This window comes from Eschrichtius robustus, chromosome 1 (genome assembly GCF_028021215.1).
Source record: "Eschrichtius robustus isolate mEscRob2 chromosome 1, mEscRob2.pri, whole genome shotgun sequence".
NCBI lineage: Eukaryota > Metazoa > Chordata > Mammalia > Artiodactyla > Eschrichtiidae > Eschrichtius > Eschrichtius robustus.
In genome coordinates, this window is record NC_090824.1 from 182,567,934 (window position 1) to 182,592,744 (window position 24,811).

Consider the following 24,811-nt stretch of genomic DNA (forward strand, 5'->3'; position numbering starts at 1 on the left):
CATGCTGGTCCAGCGCACCTGAATTACTGCACAGAACGCCGGGGCCTGGGCACTGGCTTTCATCAAAGAGCAGCCTCACTGCCACTCACCTCCTTCTGACATGAGCAGGTCTGGCTCTGAGGGAGGAGGACGTCCCTCCCTCAGCTGGATGGGGTTGGGGGCCCCTGGGTGGGTCTCAGGCTGGTAACCACCACCCAGAGGCCCTCTGAGAAGGCCCCACATGGTTGTTTAATTCCAAAACAGTGATGCGGTTAAAGCTTCTCCGTCAGGCAGCCTTATTGTTTCAGGATTTGAGAATTTCAGGCATTTAATCTTGACAAGGTCGAGAAAAAGTGTATTGTTCCAATTATCAACCACAGTGCATTTTTTCTCTTTACTGAATGAAACTGCTCAGCCGCATTTGCTAAAAAGTCTTTAAAAGCTGATTCATATCCCCTGACCAGAAGTCCTTTAGAGCTAGATTTATCTAAGCCTTGGTGTGAAGCTTTATGTGAATTCATTTCATCCTTTTCCTTTTAATCATCAAAGGTTAAGTGTCCTCGGGGTGAGGAGAATTTCTCTCCTTAAGAAATGATTAAAATCATTGTCTTGATCTGCTCCCATTCCCACTTCATTTTCTCAAAGTTTTTTTTAGAAACTTGGGTCACAAAAAACGACCCAAGTACTTTATGCCTCTAGTAGAACCAGGCCCACCTTGGAGAGAAGGCAGAATGGTCTACCCAGCTGCGAATCCTGATTCAGACTAGGCATTTCACTACCTACGTCTCTGGTTTCCCCCAACATAGAAGGACAGCACTCTAGGCCTCGCTGGAGAACTTGACCCTGAACTTTGCCCTCAAAGATTCAGCTGAAAGAACCTCAGGTGGAAACACCTCTCCACACCACCGGCCGCTCCGATCTGCCTTGGGTCAATTGGCCACTAGGAAGTAAGCGGCTCAGACTGCTTTGCTTGACCCTCCTGCAGATTTGTCTCCAATAGTTGGGTTTTAACATCACCAACTGTGCTGTCTTCACCCTGCTCTGTGCCCTGCTGGGCTGGCCTTCGAGGACTTGATCGACAAGTTCCCTCATTCTTAGGCTTTGGAGCCTAAGAAGGAGAGAGGCATTTGACTAGGGACCCGGGCTCTGCCGGGTGGATCATGATGTTGGACGGATGGATGGAAGGATGCAGGTGATGGCTTTCTGCAAGGAACCCGGGCCTCTCCCTGCACTCCGAGGTTGGGTGACACGGGGGCATACTGAAGTGGTGATCTCAGCCTGGACTCCAGCTTTTCCAAGCAGGACAGTGCTGACACAGCTTCCAGGCATTGCTAGGGACCGGAACAGGACAGCAAGAATGTGGTGGATACTTTGGTGACTGTAGCTGATGGACCGGTTGAGGGTGATCTGGAATATTTTGAAGGTGAGGACTTGGATGCTCATGGTTGGGACATGAAAGTCAATACCACCCCATCTGAAATCACAAGCTGGTGAGTCAGGTGCCTTATGGATCTCACCAGCCTTGAAAGTGAAGGCACAGCGTCGGATGAAAGGGGAAAGGAGATGGGCCCACCCTGTCTTGTGCAATTTTCTTCTGTTTTGAACCAGGTCGTTCTGGGTACTTTTCATGACTGATGACAGTTTTCAGTAGGTTGGGGGGATTATTAAGGCTCCTCCTCTCTCTTTTCCTTTCCTCTTTTTTTTTTCCTTTTCTTTCATTGGCTGTTATTCTCACCCATACAATTTATATGAACTCAAGCTTCAATAGAAAAACCACTGTTTTTAGACTTATGTTTAATGTTGCACAACAGAGAAGCTCTGTGGAGCCTAAGTGCTGTTCTTATTTTTCTCAATCTTTGCCTTTTATCCTAAGCACAGCTATACTATTACAAGATTCATATCTATGTCAAGAAACCATCTTTCCCCCATCCCTCTGTATTTATTCACTCGTTCATCAAACACTTACTGAGTAACTAGCGTGCGTCCAGCCTTGGGAGAACAATTCTGGGGAAGTGCTGTGAGTTACACCACCTCTGCCCTCAGAGAGCTCAATCCACTTGTGAGTAAGTTTCTTGACAGTGCATGTGGCTTCCAGCCATTGGCAGTCCCATCCTCCAGAGCTGCGCCGTCCAATATGGCAGCCAAGAGCCACATGTAGTCACTGAGCTCTCACAAGGTCGGACATGTGCTGGTTATTCAGTGTTTGCTGAACGAGTGAATGCATGAGTGAATGCATATGGAGGGCAGGTTCAGAGTGAGACGTGCTGTTCGTATAAACTACACATGGGGTCATGAAGAATTAGTAGGCAAAAAAAATGTATGAAAAATGTTGGTTAGTAGACACTTGGTTCTGTCCAAAACTTCCATAAGACATTCGGTCTATGCCAAAAGGTTCTCGATATTTGGTCATTTTTGGTCCTGTCCAAAACATCCATGGAGACATTTGGTCCATGCCAAAAGGTCCTTGATATTTGGTCCTTTCCAAAACCATTTGGCATGGACCAAATATGCTCATGGATGTTTTGGACAGGACCAAATGTCCTGCAAGGAAAATATTCATTAGTATTTTTAAAAAGTTGATTATATGTTGAAATGATAATAGGGTATACTGGCTTGAATAAAATACATTATTAAAATTAACTTCATCTGTGGCTGGCTACTAGAAGACTTAAAGTTACAATTGTGGCTCTCTTGATGTTTCTCTTGGACAGCTTCGCTCTAGATGGCCTGCTTCCACCTCCTTCTCTTTCCTCTCTTCCAGGAGTGAGCACTTCCTCTGGGTACCACCACCATTCCTGATGTGTAGCACCTATCCTACTCTAGTGGCTGACCGTTCACGTCTGAAAGTTTTTCCAGACTGGGCACCTCTTGAAGGAGGAACTTACTATCCAGCCTGCAGTGCAGTGCTTGGTATAAAATAGGTGGACAATAATTATTTGGTGAATACTGATCCAATTCTCCTATTAGACTAAACTTGTGTGAGGCTAGGCATACAAGATTGTTAACATGGTCTTAAGTATAATATGGAGTAGGCATTCAATATGTGCGTGAAACATTTCAGTGATAATTTTGATTTCTAAAGTACAACTGAATTTTAAAAGCTCCTATAAATGTTTTCTTTATTCCTAATTATTGAAACTTTTAAGGGTAAGATGCTAGGTAATACAGTACTGTTGCTACACACGTGGGGTGTGTATTTATTTCACTGTGCACATGAATGCTGCTGGATATAGTTAAATTTATAGTCCATGTGGTCCATTTGCAAAATAGACATGAAGCCCAGCTAGATTCTAATTAATTCTCAGGATTCTCTGGCGTTTTCAAAACCAATGTAATCAATCAATTATAAAAGAGAAGCACAATATAAGGTGTCATAATTGTTTTACTCGAAATATGCAGAATTTAAGACAATAAACACACCAGAAGATATTTATGTAACATTTGACCCTTGTCTTTGATGATTTTGCTTCTCACTGGGACTGGGTTCGATTTTATGCTCATCTCAGGCCAGAAGCAATTTGGTCAAGCTGAACACTTTGTAGATGTGAAGGTAGCCTGGCCCTAACACACCTTTATGGTTAGACGTTAGGTGAGTATATTAGTGAAAACAGATTCATTATTTGTGAGGAAATTTTATGAATTTGACCCAAGACACCAAAGTGTCTGGTATCTTAAATTAACACAGCATTAGTTTTCCATCAGTTATTAATATAAAGGGAATCACTGTATCTAGATAAACTAGGTAGATTTAAATAAAGCTTAAAGGCTTTATCTAGTCAGTTAAATAGACACTATAATTATTAATCTTATGATCATATTTTTGAGAAACTGTCTAACTCCTTACTAACTATTGAATAGTGGAAGGAATTGATGTAAGTAAAGTGGTACAGGGGTACTTGGATGCTGCCTCTTTTGTGAAGGCAGGCCTCCCTCCTCAGTACTGCTGTAAACACTTTGCTGGCACTTAATATTTAATGTCTTGAATTACAGTTATTGGAGTAGCTATCTTATTCTAAAATCTACATTTTTCTTACTCACTTTAAAAATTCTGCTTTCCCCATGGAAGTTCTTCTCTAACTGCGTGTGGAATCGAATTAAAGTGAAGTGAGTGCAGGCCTGAGAGTCATGAGCCCTGGTCCAGACACTGAACAGCTGTATCACGTCTAGCAATTTCTCTTATTTTATTTAATCCTCATTATTTAATCTTCATAATCATCAGTCCCACTTTTCAGCAGATGAAACTGAGGCTAGAAGGAGATTGAATGCCATGCCTACGGCACTAGTAAATGGTAGAATCAGGATCTGAACCTACATCCCAGCAACATCTGATTTCCTCTGGCTTTTCCTGAACTTGCCTTTCAATCAGAACTATTTTCAGAAAGCCCTACTCTAAACTAGAATACTCCTCCCTCCCCAGAGCATTAAAACAGAAACAACATCTATGATTATCAGTACTTGTTACTGTGGGTCCAAGTATTAATACAAGAAGCAAGAAGACCTCAGCAAGACGTGTTGTCATCGCTGTCACAAACTTAATTATTGGGTAGAAAAGTTGAATGTTGCCGCTAAACAGAAGAGGAGTGTGAGAGCTTTCTCCGTGAATGTGTGGAAAGAAACCTGGGGTCTCTTTCTGGGTCTGCCTCATGCTTTCTCTGTGGCCTTGGGCAAGTGATTTCAACACTCCTTAGCATCCTGGGGTAAAGTGGGATAGCGACAGACGGTGCCTACTTATTGCACTGCTTTGCCGGGACAACGGATTGTAGTGGTCAAGGGCTGTAGATGAGCGGAAGTACAATCGCACTATACCTGGGGCCGGGAAAGTGCAGGGATCCTGCAAAGCAGATGAAATCTGTCCTGTTTCCTTAGTTTAAAAAGGGAGGTGGACGGTCACCAGGTCTTCCGGCTCTACCTGCTGAAGTTCTCCTTGAGCCCACGGAGCTGTTGAGTGCTTTCACACACCCTAGAAACGCTGGCAAAAATGAATCCACTATCGTTTGGGACAGACGTGGGCCGGCGACAACTCTCTGCTGACATTTGCCATTCTTTCAACACAATGACACACAGTTGTAAGGATCACCAAGATTCCTGCCCTAACCGAGACAGAGCAGCGTCAGTTACTTTTCTTGACTTGGTCTCCGTTCCTCTAAACTGTCGCCTGTCCCCATGCAGGTAACTCCTTGCGGAGTTGCTTTCCTCTCCGCGGCTGAGGTGGCAGCGTTCAGCGCCGGCCTTCTCAGTGTATTGTTCATAACTTTGCGTTAAGATTGCTTGGGTTGCAGAATTTTAAGAAATAAAACGATGTGAATTGCTAATGTTTGAGCTGCACTCGTTGAAGCGGGTGGGTCACCCGGGGTCACAGGAGCTTCAAGGTCAGTAGTGGCCTCGGGAGAAAGGCCTCCCCGCAGAGCAGCCCCCTCATTTCTGCTGGTAACGCGCAGGCTGGCCTCCAGCGGCGGGAGCGGGGGGAACCGGGCGGGAGCACCTAGCCCTCCGGGGCGCGAGGAGTCAGTGCGGTTCCGCCCGGGCCCCTCCAGCCCGAGGAGCGGGGTTCACAGCGACAAAGGAAGGGGAGCTCCAGAGAGGCTGCGGGAGGTCGGGGGCTGCGGCGCCCTGGCTGGGGGTCGGCGGCCTGGCACGGAGGGGGCGGAGGGAGGCGGCCGCGCGCTCCGCCCCGCGCCCCGCGCCCCGCGCCAGGTCGCCGCGTGTGCACAGTGTTGTGGACCCGCCGCGCCCCTCCCCTCCCCTCCCCTCTCGTCCGCTCCCCTCCCGTCCGCTCCCCTCCCCTCCCCTCCCCTCCCCTCTGCTCTCCTCCCCTCCCCTCCCCTCTGCTCTCCTCCCCTCCCCTCTGCTCTCCTCCCCTCCCCTCTGCGTCCCTCCCCGCGCCTCCTCCCCGTCCCTCCCCTTGCCGCCGTCCCCTCCCCCGCGGCCCGGAGCGAGCGCCGCGCCAGCGCCACACTGCCCCGCCGCCGAGCGCGACGACACGCCGAACAGGTGGCCGGAGGCTGCGGCGCCGCGCGGGCACAGGCGGGCGAGCCCCGGGCCAGGCGAGGCGAGGCGAGGCGAGGGCGGCGGGCGGGGCATGCGAGCCTATCTGGCCCCCGGCCTCGGCCCCTAGCCTCGCGCCCGCGCCCGCGCCGCGCGCCGCGCCCCGCGCCCCGCGTACAGCCGCCCCGGCCCGGGGCGCTCCGGCCTCTCCGGCCGCGGTCACCGAGGGGCGCGGGCCGGCCCGCGGCGGCGGCGGCGGCGGCATGAAAGTGACCGTGTGCTTTGGGAGGACCCGGGTGGTCGTGCCGTGTGGGGACGGCCACATGAAAGTTTTCAGCCTCATCCAGCAAGCGGTGACCCGCTACCGGAAGGCCATCGCCAAGGTGAGGGGCCGGGGGCGCAGGCGGGGGCGGGCGGCCCAGGGGGCGGAGGAGGGGAGGAGGAACGGGAGGAGGGAAGGCGCCGGGATCAATATGGCGCTTCCTGGAAGGGGAGGAGGAGGCGGAGGCGGGGAAAGGGAGCGCGCGGCGGCCGGTCCGGCCTGCGCCCCCCGCTCGGTCTGCGGGCCGCAAACTTCCGCGCGCCCGGGCCCAGGGCCCCGGCCCCTGCCTCTCCCTCGGGTCCCGGCCGCCGGCGCCCCGAGCCTCCCGGGAGCCGAGCCCGAGCCGCGCCGGGGCGCGCGGAGCGGGGCCGGACGCCTGTTCCCGGCCGCGGGCTGCGGCCCCGGCTCCCCGCCCAGGCCCGCGGGCGGAGGCCGGGCGAGGGAACTTTCCTGGTGGAGCAGAGTTCGCTCCGCGTGCTGCGAGAGTGGCTGGCTCGCTTGTGCCTCTGGGCCCCCGCCGGGCAGTGGGAGCCCCTCGTGCGTGCCAGGCAGGGGTCCCGGGCGGATGGGGGCGCGGCGCGGGGACCGACCCGCTCCCACTGGCTCGCGATCGTCTCTGGAGCCCAGCACCTCGGTGACCGAGAGGCGCCGGAGCACGGCTCCTTGAAGGAGCACAGCCCAGAAATCGGTCACCGAATATCGAGTTTTCCTGCAGGCATGTCGCCGTTGACCTGTCTGCCACGAGCTCCATGTGGAGCCGGGGCCGCGCGCGGCCCGGGCCTGGAGTTGAGTAGCTTTCCCTTTTTCCCCGTGGAGTGATAACATTGTCTCCACTTCACTGCATTCCTGTACAATGTGTCAGAAGTGAAAAGGCATCTTGTTAAATTGTTTTATCGTCTGTGTCTGTTTGACAACAGCCCACGCCTCCCAAGTTTCTCCCCAGCACCTGAGGATATTTCCTTTGCGGCAGAGTAACGTTTGGTGGAAAGCATGTTCACTTTCAGAATTTCCTTTTTGTCCCCGATCTTGGAGTGGTTTGCGTCCTGTGGGTTTGGGGGGTCGCAGGTGAGAGGGACGGTGGCTTTGTCAAGCCTGATTGAGTGTAGACAGGGTGCTGGGGTGGCATTCTACAAAGTCTCAGAAATTAAGAGGGGAAAAAACCTTTTTACACTGTTGTTTTTAGTATAGAGAAAAATAGCATAAATTTGGCCTTTTAAAGATAATCTTAGGAACGTTTAAGAACCTGACACAATGATGGAAGATGTTGACTTTACTTAACGGCTCTAAAATGTTCTTTACAGTTGGTTGAACTTATTGAAAATCAAATAAAATTAGTGGAAATTGGGCACCTGTTTATCTTGAACCACTGTCAAGGGGGAAAACCCCTCTAAACCCATGTTTAGCATTTTAAAGCACTGTTTATGAATGACAGTTTGTGATCTAAATATTCTATATCAACAAATCAAGTTGCATATGTACTCAGGAAACCAACAAAAAAATCATGCAAGGAAAGAGAAATACAGTAATATATATTCTGCAGTGTGTCCAGGTTCCTGAGTAGGGAGGGGTGATCGACATTTCTTTGCTTACATGCTTAATTTAAAATTTACGTGCTTAAAATTAGTCATTTACATGCTTAAACATTTACATGCTTAAAATTAGTCATATTTCATTATGCACACGATGCATGTTGGTCGAACAGCTTGTTTGGGAGATACAGATGTAGTTGAGTCATTTGTATGTTCCGCAGAAATTCTTAAGCGTTTGCCATGTCCAAGGCATTTTTCTGGGTGCTGGACATCTGCAGGACCCACTGGCTGCTTGTGGAAATTGGACTGTGAGAATCTAGGAAAGGGGCTCCACAGTCCTCCAAGTGAGGGCGGCCAGCCTTTGGACGGGAGAGTCGTGGTGCGGTGGGGAGAAGACAGGCCTCTGGGGTGTCGGGTAGATGGAGTTGAGAGGTATCGCTGAGAGATCTGGACTTTGTTTTTAGGTGTCAGTGGTGGTGGTTTCACAGTGACTGGGGAGCGGGAAAGGAAGCGCAAGTTTTTGCAGGGTGCCTGGGAAGGCACCCCAAGAGGAGCTCAACAGCTGAGTTGTGAAGGGTAGGCATGAGATTGATTACTTTTTCTGGTGGAGAAGGAAGGAAGGAAGGGTGATTCTCAGAGAGTGATGGTATTGTTGGAGTTGGAGATAAATGACTCAGAGATGATTCAGGGGTTTCCAAAATTATTTAAGTTCTCTTTAAGTGCAACTCACAGTTCAGCAGGTAAGTTTTAAAATGGGCTTTGTGGTCTACAAAGTTCAGGCATTGGATCACAAGACTGTTGACTCTCAACTGTGGCAAGAGCTGGAGTTTATTCCAGGTCCATTTGTAGTTTTTCCTCTTAAATGATTAGGTAATGGCTAAGATTAAACTTTAGTCACTCTTCCCATTTCTCCCACCCTGTTTAAAAATGATTATGAAGCAAACACTTATTAACACTTGTTTTAACTTTTATTCTCTTATCTCTTCCTCACCCCTTACTGTTGAATAGAACAAGATAAATTTTGTATGAAGAATTGGGTAACTGGGTAGCTGTAGAGTGGTGTTTGGTTGCTAGGTGACATGTGCCATGATGAACTCCCATCTGGTGGGGAAAAATGGGGGAAGATCATGTTTATGGCTTTGTATAAAAACCAGATAAGCTGGAAAAAAAAAAGAAAAGAAAAGAAAAGAAAAAGGAAACAGAAAGAAAGATCCCAAGCCACTAAGACTTTCTCTGCAGAGAGCATTTTGTGGTGTGATGGGGCTAATTTTTTGGCATTATACTTGAGCTGTTTTCAGGTTAAACAGATCAGTTTTTCTGGGCAGTGGAGTGGCATGACTTAATATCAGAAATGTCCTCAATAAGCAGATATTTGAAGGCTTACACTTATTCATAGCATTTTTTTTTTTCTCCAGTGAAAAAATAGTTTTCTGTTTATGATCACTGATGGGTGAAAATGCTTTGGCTGTTCTTCTCCATCCACCCATCCTCATCCAGAGCGTCTCTAAGGAGGGTGCTCTGCTAGACACTGAGGACCATGTTACATGGACTTTCTGTGTATGTGACCCTTCTTCTCCTACCTGTGGCCTGACTCATCCATGCTCCCCAATGGACACAGGGTGCAGAGCACCAACTGCCGGGACTCTGTAGTGTGGTGACTTGGCTTCTCAGGGCTTTGCCGGCTCCTTCCTAATTCTGAGTGGATTGGGGCTGGCTCTGAGATTTCCCATTTTTCCTGCTGTGCATCCCAGCTCTGGTTAGGAGAAAGATAAGAAAATCTCCATGCTTTTTTTTTTTTTTTTTTAATTGTTAATTTGTTGAAGGGCTACTGTATGCAAAATGTCATGCTCTATGAAGAAATGTAAGGCTGAATTCTTGCACTGCAGAAGAATGTAATTTGGGAGACGGTGAATATATTAAACTATAAATAACAGTAGGCAATAGCATTAATTAGCAACATGGTGGTACATACAGACAGTAGTTGCTTCTGGATTTCAGAGATGGGAGTGGTCATTATGGCCTGGGGGGTTTGCCTTGGGCGTAGTGAGTGGGAAGGCTGGCCTGGATTTAGGACAGTGCTTCCTAACTGGTTAGTGGGGTGACCTCCAAAAGCACCTGCCTGGCCTAGGTGTCCCAGTCTGTAGGGCTTCGGTAGGGTCCAGGCGAGTGAATCTGGAGAGTTGCTGCCATTCGGAGAGGTGGGAGGGAGGGCGTTGCAGGTGAGCATCAGGGCTAGTTTGGCTCCTATGCTGCCTTCCTGTCAGATGGTGGGGCAGGACCAAGCTGAGGAGGACTGGGAACGCTGGGGCAAGATGCTGTTACTTCCTACAGTCTGATGGTCCAGGGAGGACCGGGGTGCTTGGGCAGGACAAGCGCTCCTCTGGGAGGAGGACCACCAGGATTGCGTTCATCCACAGAAACACTGCTGATTGCTGAGTAGCGGAGGGAAGAGGGGGCTAAAGGCAGAAGTGAGGGTGGGGGGTGGCTGGAGCCTCTTAGCTCACTGCCACCCCCCCTGCCGCCCATAGCCCTCTTCTGGCAGGGGGCGCTTTGGATTGGGTTTGGAGACCTAGCTGTTTTCACCGTTGAACCTTGGGCACACCAACCCTACAGAGCCTCGTTTCCTCCTCTCTAAAACGGGTCACTCCCTTGCAGGGTTCAGGTGAGTACTGAGGGGATGATGAATGGGAAGCTCCTCAGCACTGCCTCTGGATCCCTAACGGGTTTTACTGGGTGGATGGTTTTACTGCCTGCCAGGCTTTCCCAAGCAGTCTGCTCTTCCTGTTTGGGTTTTTCCTCTCTGCTTAAGAAGAAAGTGTAATTTAATTAAAGAATAGGTAGAAATGGTAATATTTGCCTAAGCAGCACCACAATCAGAGGAGCAAATCTGTGTGTATGTGTGGGTGTGTGTATGAGGCAGGGAACATAAAAGTTGTGGATATTGGCTTTACCCTAGGTTGCTTTCTGGGCCTGTGGTTTTGGGGCCACTGCTTCTGTCCCTTGAGCATGGAAGAGTTGTGTGAGTTATTTAATAGCAGTTTGTTGTTATTAAAAAAAATTAACAAATTTATGGGCAGTAACTTTTGAAAATGTGCTTTCCTTTTTTTGCGGGGGAGGAGGACTGTTGATTACTAAAACCGTGTAAATCATGGTTTTTGTGACAAATCTTGTGGTTGGTGTGAGATTTCTCGTGAACAGATGGATGACTGCATGTTGTTACACATTCACGAGCTTATTGAAACTTTTAGGAAAATAGATTGTTGCAGAATTTGAATGACCATATTTTTGAATAGTGAAACGAAATAAATTTTATTATTTCATTAACATCTTCCCGTCTTCCCTTTCAGAAAGGAAAATATAAACAAACATGTCTGAAAGACTGATCTTTCTAAAATGCAACTCTCCGTGTACTCTTCTGCTTAAGGGCCTCGACACCCGCTTTCCCCAGAGGCCAAGTTCTGCCGCCTCAGCAGGGCCTGTCCCTTGCAGGACCCCTCTTGCCTCCAGCCTCTCCCTCCCCAGACCCCCTACCCCATCCCTACCCACTTGGCCTTGCTTGCACTTTCCTGTCTTTGCTCTGGCATTTTCTGTCTCTCCCACCTGGACCATTTGCTCTCTTCCTGTCTGCTCATGTCTGGAGCCTCAGCTCAGTTCAGGCTGGCCCTGCACCCCAAGGCGGCCTGAGGTTCTCCCCGCGGGGCACTTGTCTCAGGAGCTTCCCGCACTGACCTGGAGGAACGTGCTTTGCTGTGGGTGCTGCGGTGTGTTTGTTTCGGAACAGAACTGTGCCCCTTCTCCTCCAGGTGAGGTGCTTGAAGGTGATGGCCCTGCCTCGGTCTTACCTGTATGGCCAGTATCTGCCACGTAGTCATCTTACAAGTTGAGTAGACACGAAGTTGAGAACAAATACACGACACGTATTCTCACACAAAAAGTGCACTTTTGCTTCGGAGACTGTGTAATTTTAAGGACTTTAAGGTTTGGTATGTTTGGCATATTAGCACAAAGAGATTGTAATTGCAACTCAGATTTAGTGTGATTTTGGAGTATCTGAAAGTTATTCTTTCGTGTCGGCTGTTTTCAGGGAGTTTGGTCCCTTCTTCAGCCCGAGCAGAGGGGTCGTCCTGGGGTTTGCGTGGGGCCTGGTTCAAGGCAGGTGGCCAGGGCAGTGCGGGAATCTGGCCCCGAAACACACCTATGCTGGGTCTGGCGCTTCTAAAACTGTTAGTTGGGATCCGTGGGTAAGTGCCAGGAGTAAACAGAAATGTTTAGGATCTGAGATTCACAGGGAGAGTCTGGCGATGGGAGGTGCTTCTTGGCTCACGGTGAATGCCGGTGAATTGGGCGCGGAGGTAGGGTTCAAAGCCCCATTTGCACAGAATCTCCAGCTGTCCTTTGAGACTTGTACCTCCCTGTAGAGCTGGATGCGGGCAGGTGATGGCAAACACTTGAAAGATGAACAGAGCCTTCTGCATTTTTTCAAGGACGGAAAGAAATATGTACAATTGGTCCAGGAAGGTGCTTTCCACAAGTGGAGGTGCTTTTCCAGGGGGTGGAGGTGGGTGGCTAGGCCCACACAGGGGGCTTTCCTCCTGCTCGGCCACTCACTCAGCAGTGCTAGCTGCCACCAAGGTCAAGGTCAATGGCAGTAGAGCAGGGGCTCAGGAAATTTACACATTTTACCGATTTTTGGTATCTTTTCTGTTTTACATGGAAAATAGAAAAATCTTTATGAAAAGAAATGCAGAGTTCTGTGAACATAGTAGAAAGGTGATTATTTTTTGTCTTTTAGTCATTATTTTATCCTGTTGAAATTTTTTTTCCATTTGGAAGGATTATGTAAAAATGCCTTTCCTTCATGGCTCTGTGTCTTCCTGTGTCTGACCTGCCATCTTTATGTGGTTCTGTTACTTTTGTTTATTCTTTTTTCCTCCATCAACTCATATTGGAACTTAGAAATAAAATTTCCAGCTTCATTCCAAGTGACTTGAAATGTGAATTATTTAATTTTTTTCTCTCAGAAATAGCTCATACACACATACACACACGAGAAATGAAAACACATGTCTACACAAAAAACATGTACATGAATGTTCATGGCAACATTATTCATAACAGCCAAAAAATAGAACAAGCCAAGTGTTTAACTGAACAAAATGTGGTATATCCATACATTAGAATATTATTAAGCCGCAAAAATGAAGTTAGGATACATGCCTCGCTATAGATGCACCTTGCAAACATTATTCTATGTGAAGGAAGCCAGTCATAAAGACCCACATATTGTATGAGTCCATATATACAAAATGACCAAAGTAGGCAAATCTATAGATATAGAAAGTAGAGTAGTGGTCGCCAGGGCTTGGGGGTTGAGGGTAATGGTGAGTGACTCTTTATGGGGATGGGGTTGGTCTTTGGGGTGATGATAATGTTCTAAATTTAGATAGTGGTAATGGTTGTATGCCTCTGTGAATAGACTAGACATCATTGAATTGTACACTTTAAACGGGTGAATTTTATGGAATACTATTATGTCTCAGTAAAGATGTTAAAAAAATAGACTACATAAGCCACTATGAACAAAGCTCCATTTTTATGTATTTTGTAGTTCTGAGAGTCCCATAAAACATGTTTTTCTGTGTCAGAGATACTCAAAAACCTCAAACGAAGACTGGCTGTTTTTAGGAGTTTTCCATACAATGTGTGAACCTGCTTTCTCAAGCCTGCCTACTCTCTCCTGGTGCTGTCTGCTAAGCCCCCGACTGCTGAGGCGCCGAGTCTCCTGTTCCCCCCTTTAAAGGCTTCACCAACTAACCGTTCACCTGTTCTGCCTTGTTCTCCGTCAGCCAGAGATTCCTTCCTCCCCAGCTCACCAGCTGCCCTGGCAGTTGATTCGGATGCCCTAAAATGTCCATTGTGGAAGAGCTTCTCCAGGTTTTGGTTTAGGACAGTAGTTTTGAGCTTTGGCAAATCTCACAAGCTCTGTGAGCACCAGTTTTCCCATCCTCATCTTCCCATATTCAGAAGTTCTGGGCTGGGCTCCTGATGTCTGTTTCCCCGTGACAGCCACCCCGAGTCTGCGTGGTTGGTTGTCTGCCTGTGGGACCAGGAGGCATGAGTGGTGTGCAGTGGCGTTTCAGAGGCGCAGACAGGGTAGATCTCTACTGCATCCACCCTCCCTGTGAGAATGTTTTGCCTCCCTTACTTTGAAATGATGGGCTTGGCCCCCAGGTCAAACATATACTGTTTGAAAGTATGTATTTCACCTGGACTGTCCCTCAGAATTCCTTACTGTCCCAAGATAAGTATCTTTTAAAATAAAATTACATGGTCAGAAGTAACTTAATAAGATTATTCATTTTGTGAAGCGAAACTAAACGTATGCTTCTGCATGGTTCTAAATGGATGGTATATGTGTACATATACACGCACATACATGTTCATGAACTTGGTATTTCTATGGTGGTATAAATTTAAGTGGTTTTAGAGATGACAGGTCGATATTATTCCCACTTTTAATGTTCTTTAATATACAGAAACAGTAAGACTTAATTTTTTGGAACCCGGGTTTATTTTTTTCTGGTGTGTAGTTTTTCTTGTTATTGTATTGCATCCCTGTATGATAGGGTTTATGTTTCTGAAAAGGCCTCTTTGAGATATTCTACAATAAAAATCAATGTTTCCTTCTCAATGTTTATTTCAGAAAACAAGTCACTGTATATCAAAAACCTAAAATTGCTGAATACTGAAAATATGTGGTACTAACAGATGAAAAACACAAAAAAGAGAGTGCCATTTCTGTGTAAGTGGTTGATATGAGAATGGGTTTTTTTGTTCTAGTTCTTTTAAGTATACAGTAAAAACTGGGAAAGTTTTTTCATGTTCGTGTTTTGATTTTTTTCTAAATCTAATATTGAATCCAGAATTCAAAAACCATTTCCCAGTGACCACACAAAGGCATTTAAGATGTATCATTTGTAATTCTGAAATCCAGTGTGCAAAGTCATATGTGAATAATAGTTAGCCAGGTTCCTGCCCAGCAGGGTTATACTCTAACCTGAGATCCTCTCATCCCAGCCAGCAGCACCTGCAGAAGAAGGAGGTGGAATGTGCAGGATATTGGTTCCTGGTGTACCACCGTACAGGATATGACTAATCACAAATCCATGAAAGTTGAGTGTAGGATTTGGAATCTTTACCACTTTGTTAGAGATCTGGAAAAAACCTTTCAGACAAATCAAGAGGATCTCTAAGTGAAAGTGCCTCATTTGGATTGATAACTCTTTAGACAACTGCCTCTGGAAGATGGTGGCATTTCAGCATTTGTACTGCCTGAGGAATATGAAATGAGTCATATTTTCAATTATGAAGGCACATACTATCAGGGATATTTTTTTCAAGGAAACCTGGAAAGCTGATAAAACCCTGAACTTTTTAGGTGGAGTCAGTTTTATCTTTTGTATTTTATGACCCACTTGTTAAAAACACAGATGTTTGCAAAAACACAATTAGCTGGAAGTGGAAAGTTTGGTGGTGGGTGTTTTTTTCCTCCTAGGAGGCAGGCACATCAGTATGACACACTCTGGGCCAGGATTCAGAAGAGCAGATTGCATCATTTGTGTGTCTGAGAGCAAGAACGGCAACTTCTGTAAGCCCAGGATCCTTGGCTTCTAATACCACGTCCTTCATGGGATTGTTGTGAGGGTATGAAGAGAGAACGTAAAAAAGCATTGTAGGAAGTAAAACGGACTAAATGTGAACTGTACTGTTCTTTCGTTTTTGCTAAGAATGGTTGCCAGTGACTAAGGCTCACTTGAGTAAATGCTTCTAAATTGTTTCTTCTCATCCTCCTTAGAATTGCTCTAGATGTGGGAAATTGAATGTTTGGTAAAAAAAGTTCTCCCTTAAAAAAGTATCGAAAACTTTCTTCTGCAGTTTGAGAAATAAAATCCCAGTGACATTGATTTAGATGCTCCAAAGATGTCCATAGTGGAAGAGCTTTTCTAGTTTTTGGTTTTGGCCACAGTAGTTTTGAACTTTGGCAAGTCCCACCAGCTCTCTGAGCCTTAGTTTTCTCATCTGTAATTTGGGAATGTTTTCTTTTGTTGGCAGTGACGAAGATCAAGGGATTTAATGTAGATAATCCCCCTGCCATATTATAGACTCTTAGTCAACTTTAGATCTTTTTCTTTGTCTCAAGTTTTACACATAGATTAGGCACACTTTTAATGGCTAATTCATAAAGTCAACTTGATTTTTATTTGATGTATGATACCAGTTGTCATTTTTCAAGATGATTTGTTAAAGAGTTACTACTTTCTTAAAAGTACTATAGAAATTCCAGTTTTAGTATTTACTAATAAATCAATTGGAAATAGGGAAAAAGAATGTTCTGATAACCCAGTAGTTAAAACTGATTCTTTTACAGATCAAGAAGTGTGTTTGTCTATCTTAACTGTGTTGCTTTTTCTACCACTAGCCCTTGTTATTTTCTAAAATAATTGTGGCTGCCATACTGCTAGATGGATGGAGATTATGGAAAATTTCTTCGCTGTATTTACAATATTTTAAAAGGCATTGGTTACACATTTTTCCATTAAAAAGTGTTTTGAAACTTGGAAAGAGTAAAACTAGAAATTGTAAATACTGTTGATATTTATAAAATGTACAGATGTTTTAAAGACCTTTAGCATTTAATTACTAATAGTAGTTCTGAGAATACCCTGGAGCTCAAAGAGATAACCTGAGTTATAAAATAAAATGGGAAAGTCGACATTTTTTTTTTTTAATTTTTGAATTTTATTTTATTTATTTTTTTATACAGCAGGTTCTTATTAGTTATCCATTTTATACATATTAGTGTATATACGTCAATCCCAATCTCCCAATTCATCACACCACCACCCGAAAGTCGACATTTTTTGACCCCTCTAATCCTTTATTATATAAGCCTCTATAATTCACATGCCCATAACACTTCTTTACTCCTCTGGATCTTTAAGATGGTGATTCTGGGCAGCTACATCAGCAGTCAGTGAACACAGAGCATCTTTTGCTTGGGTAGGTAGTTGTAAGGGTTGGCAGATTGATGTGACTTGTAATCCCTTAGTTCAGCTAAAGGCACCCAATGCCAGTCACCTGAAGGCTTCACCCAAGAAGAATTGACCTATTTGTCATCCTGAATCCAGGAGTGGTATCCGGAAGGCTTGCTCTGGGTGTGGCCGTGCTACTCTGTCAGTCTTGCCAGGTCATCACAACTTAGCTGGCTTTGTGCTCAAGGGGACCACCTCTTCTCATATACCTCTTCCCCACCGCAAGATTGAGAGTCGTCTTCCTCTCTTTGAGGACTTTAAACCTCTTATTAATTAAAGGAATGCTTCCTCCCTCTCTGCATGTTCTTAGGGAAGTTGCTAGGTAGTGATTAAAACAATAAAGCTTATCTAGCTGCGCTACATCCATATTTTGACTTTGATCCCTTCCCGTATTTGTTTGTAAACACCGTGTCATGTGAGTGCATTTGAAATCCAAAGCTTTTGTTTCAAATACAGGACATGAAAAAGAGATACAGCAGCATGGACGATTGGAATTTATACATATCTTTTCCATTCACAATTTCCTGTGTTTTTGTGCTTTGTAATGAAAGTGATGAATGGTGCTTTCAAAACCTTTCCAGAATACCCCGGCATTTTATAACAAAACTGTAGAGAAGTAACTGGGAGAGTTCCCCCCCACCCCAGCTTTATTGAAGTATAATTGACAAATAAAATTGTCGCATATTTAAAGCGTACACCATGATACATGTATACATTGTGCAGACTTTCCCCCGCATGGAGTTAACTAACACATCCATCACCTCGCATATATCTTTCTTTATGCTTGCTGAGAACATTTAAGTTTTACTCTTTTACCTGGGAGAGTTTTAGATCTGCTTTGATAGGTGGTTGGCGTGGGATTTTAATCTAAAGCAGAGGAGTTTTTGGTCCTGGGCTGTCTTTCCACCTACGAGGAGGGAGGCTGCTTCCTCTGTAGATTCAGGGGAGTAGTATTTTCAGGTCAGTCTTTGCTTTTGGTGTCAATAAGCTTTTTAGGTCAGGATGGATGATCGAAAGCTCTTGCACAAGAGGTGCTGTATCAAGGGCATTATTTATCTGCCTGTCAGGTTGGAGAGCTGCCGAGAAAGTACCTTTAACAGTGATCCCCATCCCGTCTTCTCAGTCCCAATTCACTGAGGAGTTTCCGACAGGCAGGAGGGGAACCAGGACACAATGGTATCGGGAAATAGAAGCAGTGATACCCTTATTATCAAGAGTCATGGTTAGCGCTTTGGGACATTTTGTGCATCAGGCCCTAAGTGCTGGGCTTGTGCTCCCAGTGTATTCCTTAATCCCTTGGAGTGGTAGTGATGCAACTCCGAGTTTACGGGTGAGGACGCTTGGGCTAAAATGGATTAAGAAAGTGGCAAAAAGTTGTACATCTGATGTGACCCCTCTGTCTGGAGAGTCTGTGCTGTTCCAGAAGAAAGAGTAAACAGTGCCCATCAGAGAAGACAGGTGGTTTTCTGACCTGGGTTTCCTTGAGTGGCTCATGCGCATAAGGAAGAAGTGCGCCTTCAGGATGACGGAGTGGGTTGGGTCAAGGAGGCTCCTGTGTGCTTGGCTAGATGTCGAAGCGCCTTGCTGCTCAGGTGTGGTCTGTGGACCAGCAACGCTGGCTTTGCTTGGAAGCTTGTTAGAAATAGAGAATCATGGATCCCATCCCAGACTCTCTCAGAGTCTGCATTTTGGCCAGATCCCCAGATGGTTCCAGAGCAGTTGCTCTCAACCCTGGCTGCAGGGTTTTAAGAACCAGATGCTCAGGCTCCCCACGAGCCACGGGAATGAGATCTCCAGGCCGGGGTGGATACTTATATTGCTACGAAGCTCCTTGGGTGTTCTCTGTGCCGCCAGGGTGGAGAACCTCTGGTTTAGAGCAGCCTCCAGGCCTTTTGGGGTTGTTGTGTTATGTGACCTGGGACCTGCCGCCTTGTAGCTGTGCATGGAAATTTCCAGAACACAAGTTGAGAGGATCAGCCAGGGTGCTCACAGGCTGGTCACTTAAGTGACAATGGCCCAATTTGTACATTTTCATTTCTTTTGAAGTCACTCACTTCTTTTCTTTTACAAAAATTTTATTTTATATTGGAGTATAGTTGATTAACAATGTTGTGTTAGTTTCCAGGTGTACAGCAAAGTGATTCAATTATATGTATACAAGTATCTGTTCTTTTTCAAAATGAAGTCACTCACTTTAATGACTTAATTTTTGAGTTTTATTTGTGGACACAGTTGACAGCACCCGTATTAAGCGTTCCTTAGGTTTTAGGCGTTAACTCTTAAGGATGTCTAGTCTGAGTTTAATAACATAAATGAGTTAAAGGGTCCAGGAGGAGCCGTAAAAAGACAGCACGTGGGATAGAAATGCGGCGGGAAAGGAAAGGTCATATTGAGTAAAATATGCGAGTTTCGGTGTGAGTCACATGATGTCCTCTGGGTGCCTGTGATGTGTAGAGACAGGACAACTAAGATTTTTGGTTTTGGGTAAAGCGGGCTTGTGAGCAGTGGACTGAACGCTCGTTTTGCTGGAGTTTCTTTTCAAGCTTGCTTGTGGCTGAGCCTCCTGTGTGGGAGAGAAGGCATGCCTCACCGGGCCAGCGGGGCGTCCCTCTCACACACTTCCACACTCAGCTTGTTGGAATATTCCCGTCGAACAGTCCGCATCCCCACACCAGGGAGTGAGGGCAAACATGTGTCTCTGGCCCGAGGCCTCGGGAACCTGAACATGGGTCAGAGGATGTGCCTGCCCGGATCCGTTTTATTAACTCCGACACGGCATGATTGTTTTTGTTTTTCCTGGCATCATGGCTCGTTGTACCCTACATTTTTATACGTTTCCTCTGTTACTCGAAGTAGGGAAAAGAGAACATACGACCAGCTGTCATTCTTTTTTTTAAAAATTTATTTATTTATTTTTGGCTGTGTTGCGTCTTCGTTGCTGCGCGCTGGCTTGCTCTAGTTGCGGTGAGCGGGGGCTACTCTTCGTTGCAGTGCGCGGGCTTCTCATTGCGGTGGCTTCTCTTGTTGCAGAGCACGGGCTCTAGGCATGCAGGCTTCAATAGTTGTGGCTCACAGGCTCCAGAGCGCAGGCTCAGTTGTTGTGGCGCACGGGCTTAGTTGCTCCGCGGCATGTGGGATCTTCCCGGACCAGGGCTCAAACCCGTGTCCCCTGCATTGGCAGGCGGATTCTTAACCACTGTGCCACCAGGGGAGCACCCAGCTGTCATTCTTCACATGGAATTTGCCAACCGACCTTCATTTGGATCGTTTGCACGTAGGGCTGAGCTCCCGTGTTGCGGTGCGGGAAGACCCAGCACAGGGCTCACTGGCAAGAGGTGATTAAGACAGGACATCGTTTCCGCAAGGGAGCTTTCAGAGCTGCAAAGTGCAGTTCTCGGTAATAACATTTAAAACATTGTCTTCAAAGATGCTGCAGTTATAAGAACTTAACCAGTACTGAATTTTACAGACCTGTTGGAAATTACTTTAGTTAAAGGCGTAATGTGTCTGGGAGCCGTGCCCATGTGAGAATGTTTTTCTTATTCAGCAATTTCAAATAGCACTTAACCATAAGTTGGTTAGTAAAAATGTTGCTTGAAAATTTGTTTGTCTAGGTATTGCTGCTTAACAAACCACCCAGAACTTCATGGCTTAAATCAACAACTAAGTATGTCTCATGATTTAGTGGGTCAGGGTTCGGGCAGGGCTCAGCCCAGTGGTTCTTCTGCTTCACTTGGGGTTACTCAGGGGTATTCAGCTGGCAGGTGATCTGGTCTGGGGGGACCTAGATGGTTGCATTCACATGTCTGGTGCTGCTGGGGGTGGTAGAAGCTTGGGGTTCACTGGGACTGTTGACCAGAGCATCTTGTCATTTCGTCTCCAGCATGGAGGGCTCAGGGCTCTTGGAGTCAGGAGAGGAAGCTGTCACTCTCTAAAGACCTAGACCTGGAAGCCAGCGCAGAATCATTATCCCTGTCTTCTCTGTGCCAAACCGGTCACTAAGCAGCCCAGATTCCTGGGCAGGGGATGCTGGCTGCACTTCTCAAAGCCAGGAGTGTCCAGGAACTTGTGAACTTGTGACCATCTTTATTCTGCTGTCAGTGTAGGGGTGTGTGTGTGTATGTGTGTTGCATGTAACATCAAACATTTAGTCTTTTTATTGTTTTGTGTCATGTTTTAGAATTCTCCTTTTCTTGATCTGGGCACAGTAATAAAATGTATGTCCTGAGCCTTCAAGGCTGTAAACCTAAGAAGTAGTTGGAGTTCTTACTTCATGAGTCCAAAGACCTGACAGCTTTTCCAGGCTGTACTGCAGAAAGAGATAATGATAATAACACCTTAGGTTTATATGGCATCTTCTCTAAGAGGTTCAAAGTGGCTGGGCCACTCATGATTCCTTTACTGGAATGTCCTGTGAGATAAATTAGCCATATACCCTCAAGTTCATGTGCCGATGAGGAAATGAAGTAATTCCATCAGTCTGCTAATGAACAGTATTCAGAATGCAGCTCTTCCAATGTTCCACATACTGATTAGAACTTGAGTATGAGTTTACCTTTCTTAGATAGGATTCTGGAAAATGGTGGAAACTGGCTTTTGAACAACTGGTAATATTTTGAATTATATGCTGTTTGCCAAAAAGTGTCATGTTTAAAAAAGAGTTAGTTATTTTTCTAATGTGGATTTTTTGGGGGTGGAAGCTTATGGGTATTGCATCACTGGGGTGTTATTCATTATAACGAGTTAAATTCTCTGTGCTCAAGCAGAGACAGGCAGACAGTAGATGAGGTGAAGGTGGCTGTCCCCTCGTGAGTGTGTGTTGTGGACTGAGTGTGGCCTTGGAAGTGGGAGACCCTTGTCCCCTGTGGTGTCCATTCCTGAGTCCTCCCATCGTGGGAGCCTCTCCTTGTGATTATGGGCGATTAAATGGAGTTTTCAAGGGTGGTTTAACGATATGTTAAGCTCATTTTATTCATGCTGTTGAGTGCCTAACCTTTGGGTAATATGCAGCTCCACCATAATGATCTAAATGTGGTATTGCTTACATTCATTCGGTTTTGCTTAAAATGAGACACTTTACATATAACTGATAGGTATCAGGCGTTGGGAATAAAGCTCTCCAGACACCACTTGTTAAGAGCATCTCCTGGTTCATGACCTCCGCGCCCCCCATGTGTGGTGACCCACCCTGCATGTTCCCAGCAGGGAAGCTCCCCAAGGACAGCTTTCATCACAACACTCTCCAGCACAGGGAAGTCCATGGGGTCAGCAGGGCCTCCCAGGTAAAAACAACATATATCGGCCTGAAAAAGGCCCCCTGCCTGCCTTTCGCCTTGATCTCTCACCACCTCGCTTCGCTCTGCCCGTCATGACAGAACGGACTCTCGTGTTTCCCCAAAGTTGTGCTGTTTCCCGGTTCCCTGGCCTGGAGTCCTCTTGCCTTCGTTTCCCCTCTCACCTTGGTCCTCCCATTGTTTCCTCTGTACTGTTGCCAGAGCTGTAAGCTGTGCCTTTCTGCTCTGATAGATATAGGGGCTCCCCGTTGCCCCAGGACAGTCTCCCTCCCACACCCCCAGGGGGCATCAAGGCTCTGCCCCGGCCTCGGCTTCTCCTCGCCTGGCACCACGTGCAACTGCCCGGGCCCTGCGGGGCCATCTCTGCCATGGCCCTAGGCACGGCCCCAAAGGTGTCCTCCCCCCACCCCCCAAACCCAGAGAGATCCAAAAATAGACACATCGAGTTACAGGGCTATAAAACATAACTAATGCAAACATGTTCTTTTTGAAAGGGAGTTACCCCAATAATTTCAACTGTTATTACATTAAAAAAAAATTTATGTATTTATTTATTTTTGGCTGCGTTGGGTCTTCTTTGTTGCGCATGGGCTTTCTCTAGTTGCAGAGAGCTGGGGTTACTCTTTGTTGCAGTGCGCAGGCTTCTCATTGCGGTGGCTTCTCTTGTTGTGGAGCACAGGCTCTAGGCGCGCGGGCTTCAGTGGTTGCAGCACGTGGGCTCAGTAGTTGTGGCTCATGGGCTCAGTAGTTGTGGCTCGCGGGCTCTAGAGCTCAGGCTCAGTAGTTGTGGTGCACGGGCTTAGTTGCTCCACGGCATGTGGGATCTTCCCGGACCAGGGCTCGAACCCATGTCCCCTGCATTGGCAGGCGGATTCTCAACCACTGTGCCACCAGGGAAGTCCCTATTACATGTTTTATTACTTGTGAATAATTAGAAGAGGATGCACTTTTAAGAGACCATACGCTGATGCCATCAAGAAGGATTTCTTGCATGTTCCTTCTGCATTGTGGTGCTGGTTCCAGCAGCCCACCTCCACGAGGAATCCGTGGTGCTGTCCGCCCTCCCCTGCTGACAGCCGTGGCTTGACACGCTGGATTTACTGCGCTCAGATGTCACCGTAAAGATTACGGGTGGATATGCACGTTCCAGGGGGTGGATGACTTTTCCATGAAGTGGATAAAAGAGGGGGAAGTGTGTCCTTTGTGGAAAAACAGGGTCGTTGGAAACTGCACGACAACTATGACTAAAGCTGGAGGTAATTAAGAAATATTCCTCTGGCGGCAAGGAGCCACTTTTTTTTTTTTTTTAATAATTAAACCTGAATGAATATTAAGATGTGTTTTTTTGCATTTGCTTTGCTCTCAGGAGTGGAGTTTGTGAAGCACTGATAGTGGGAGAACAGGCGCTGCTGTATTAATGACAATTTTTGAATTGAGTGAGGAAAGTGAGCTGGCAGCCTGAGCTGGGTATTTGAAATGTTCATCTTTCCTTACTTGGGAGAATTGGCAAGACCTTCCGGACTCCGTTCTGTCATCACCGATCTCCTCAGCCTCGGTGTTGGGCAGAGCAGGAGGTCCATGCAGAGTGAGTGGTGCACAGGCACCTTCCGTGGATCGGGACATTTAGGTGATGGGTCAAGGGCAGTTAGATGATGGATGGATCAGGGGCAGCTAGATGATGGGTCAGGGGCAGTTGGATGATGGGTCAGGGGCAGTTAGACGAAGCTGCCAAAGCAGGAGGTGAAGGAGCAGTCCACGTGTAGCCCAGGGCAGCTTGGATCTGCTGCCCTTGAGTGAGTCTCGGTCAGGTCAGTGTGCTGGCTCCCCGGGAGGTGCCGAGGGCCCCTGATGGGGTGAGGTGAAGGATGAAGTGTGCTGACCCGTCCCTGAGTCCCGTCTCTTCCCAAGAAGGCTGGAGCCCCACTGGGCTCCCGGCCCACCTTCCCGAGGAGGGTGCCGGCCCCTGTCCCTGCTCCGGGGCGCAGGCTGCGGCCCGCGGCGGGCTCGGGGGCTCGGGGGCTCAGGGGCTTGGCGGGCATTGGTTCGGGGTGTCAGGGCCGCCCAGGCTGAGCTCAGGGTACTCTGGCCTGGCGGGTGGTCTCCTGCGTGACAGCTGCTCACTCAGAGGTGCAGGAGACTGCAAAGTGACAGTGTCTGTGTGGCTGGACTTAGGAATGGTCATCAAGGAAAATAATTGTGTTTTGTATTTTGTGTTGTGTAACTGAACCGAGGAAGAGCGTGTTAGAGGTGAGTTAGGCCCTCAGTTTGCTTTCTTTCTCCCAGTGGGATGATTTTCTATTTTATGATGCTCTCAAACTATCAACCACAGTGTGTGCGTCTGTGTGTGGCCTGTGTCCACGTGTGTCCGTGTATCTGTGAGCACCACGTATGTGTGTCCGTGCGGGAGGCTGGGATGGAGGGTGGTAACTGCACTGAGTTCTCTAGTGAAAGACACAGGACTTAGTTTACAGTCCTAGGCTGGCTTTTGGTGTCTCCCAGGGAATAAAAGAAATGCAGTCAGTTTTTGTATGGTTCATTAAATCTTTAAAAATCCATTTATACTGGGGTACATTGCTGGAATATTTAGAAACCAATTTACAGAAAGCTTCA

General features: G+C 46.9%; 1 protein-coding gene across 18 annotated transcripts in view; it reads left to right on the forward strand.

Annotated features, from left to right (window-relative positions):
• Positions 1-6,166: 6,166 nt before the first annotated feature.
• The window catches only part of PARD3 (par-3 family cell polarity regulator), a 625,594-nt gene continuing 606,949 nt past the window's right edge, over positions 6,167-24,811 (forward strand). For 14 of the 18 annotated variants that reach the window (XM_068560771.1, XM_068560818.1, XM_068560780.1 and 11 more), the window contains exon 1: positions 6,168-6,347. In XM_068560771.1, the coding sequence (XP_068416872.1) occupies positions 6,228-6,347 (120 nt within the window). In that variant the 5' untranslated portion in view covers positions 6,168-6,227. Of the gene's footprint in view, positions 6,348-24,811 lie in introns of all 18 variants that reach the window. The other 4 variants (XM_068560797.1, XM_068560788.1, XM_068560876.1 and 1 more) reach the window with 2 other exon arrangements.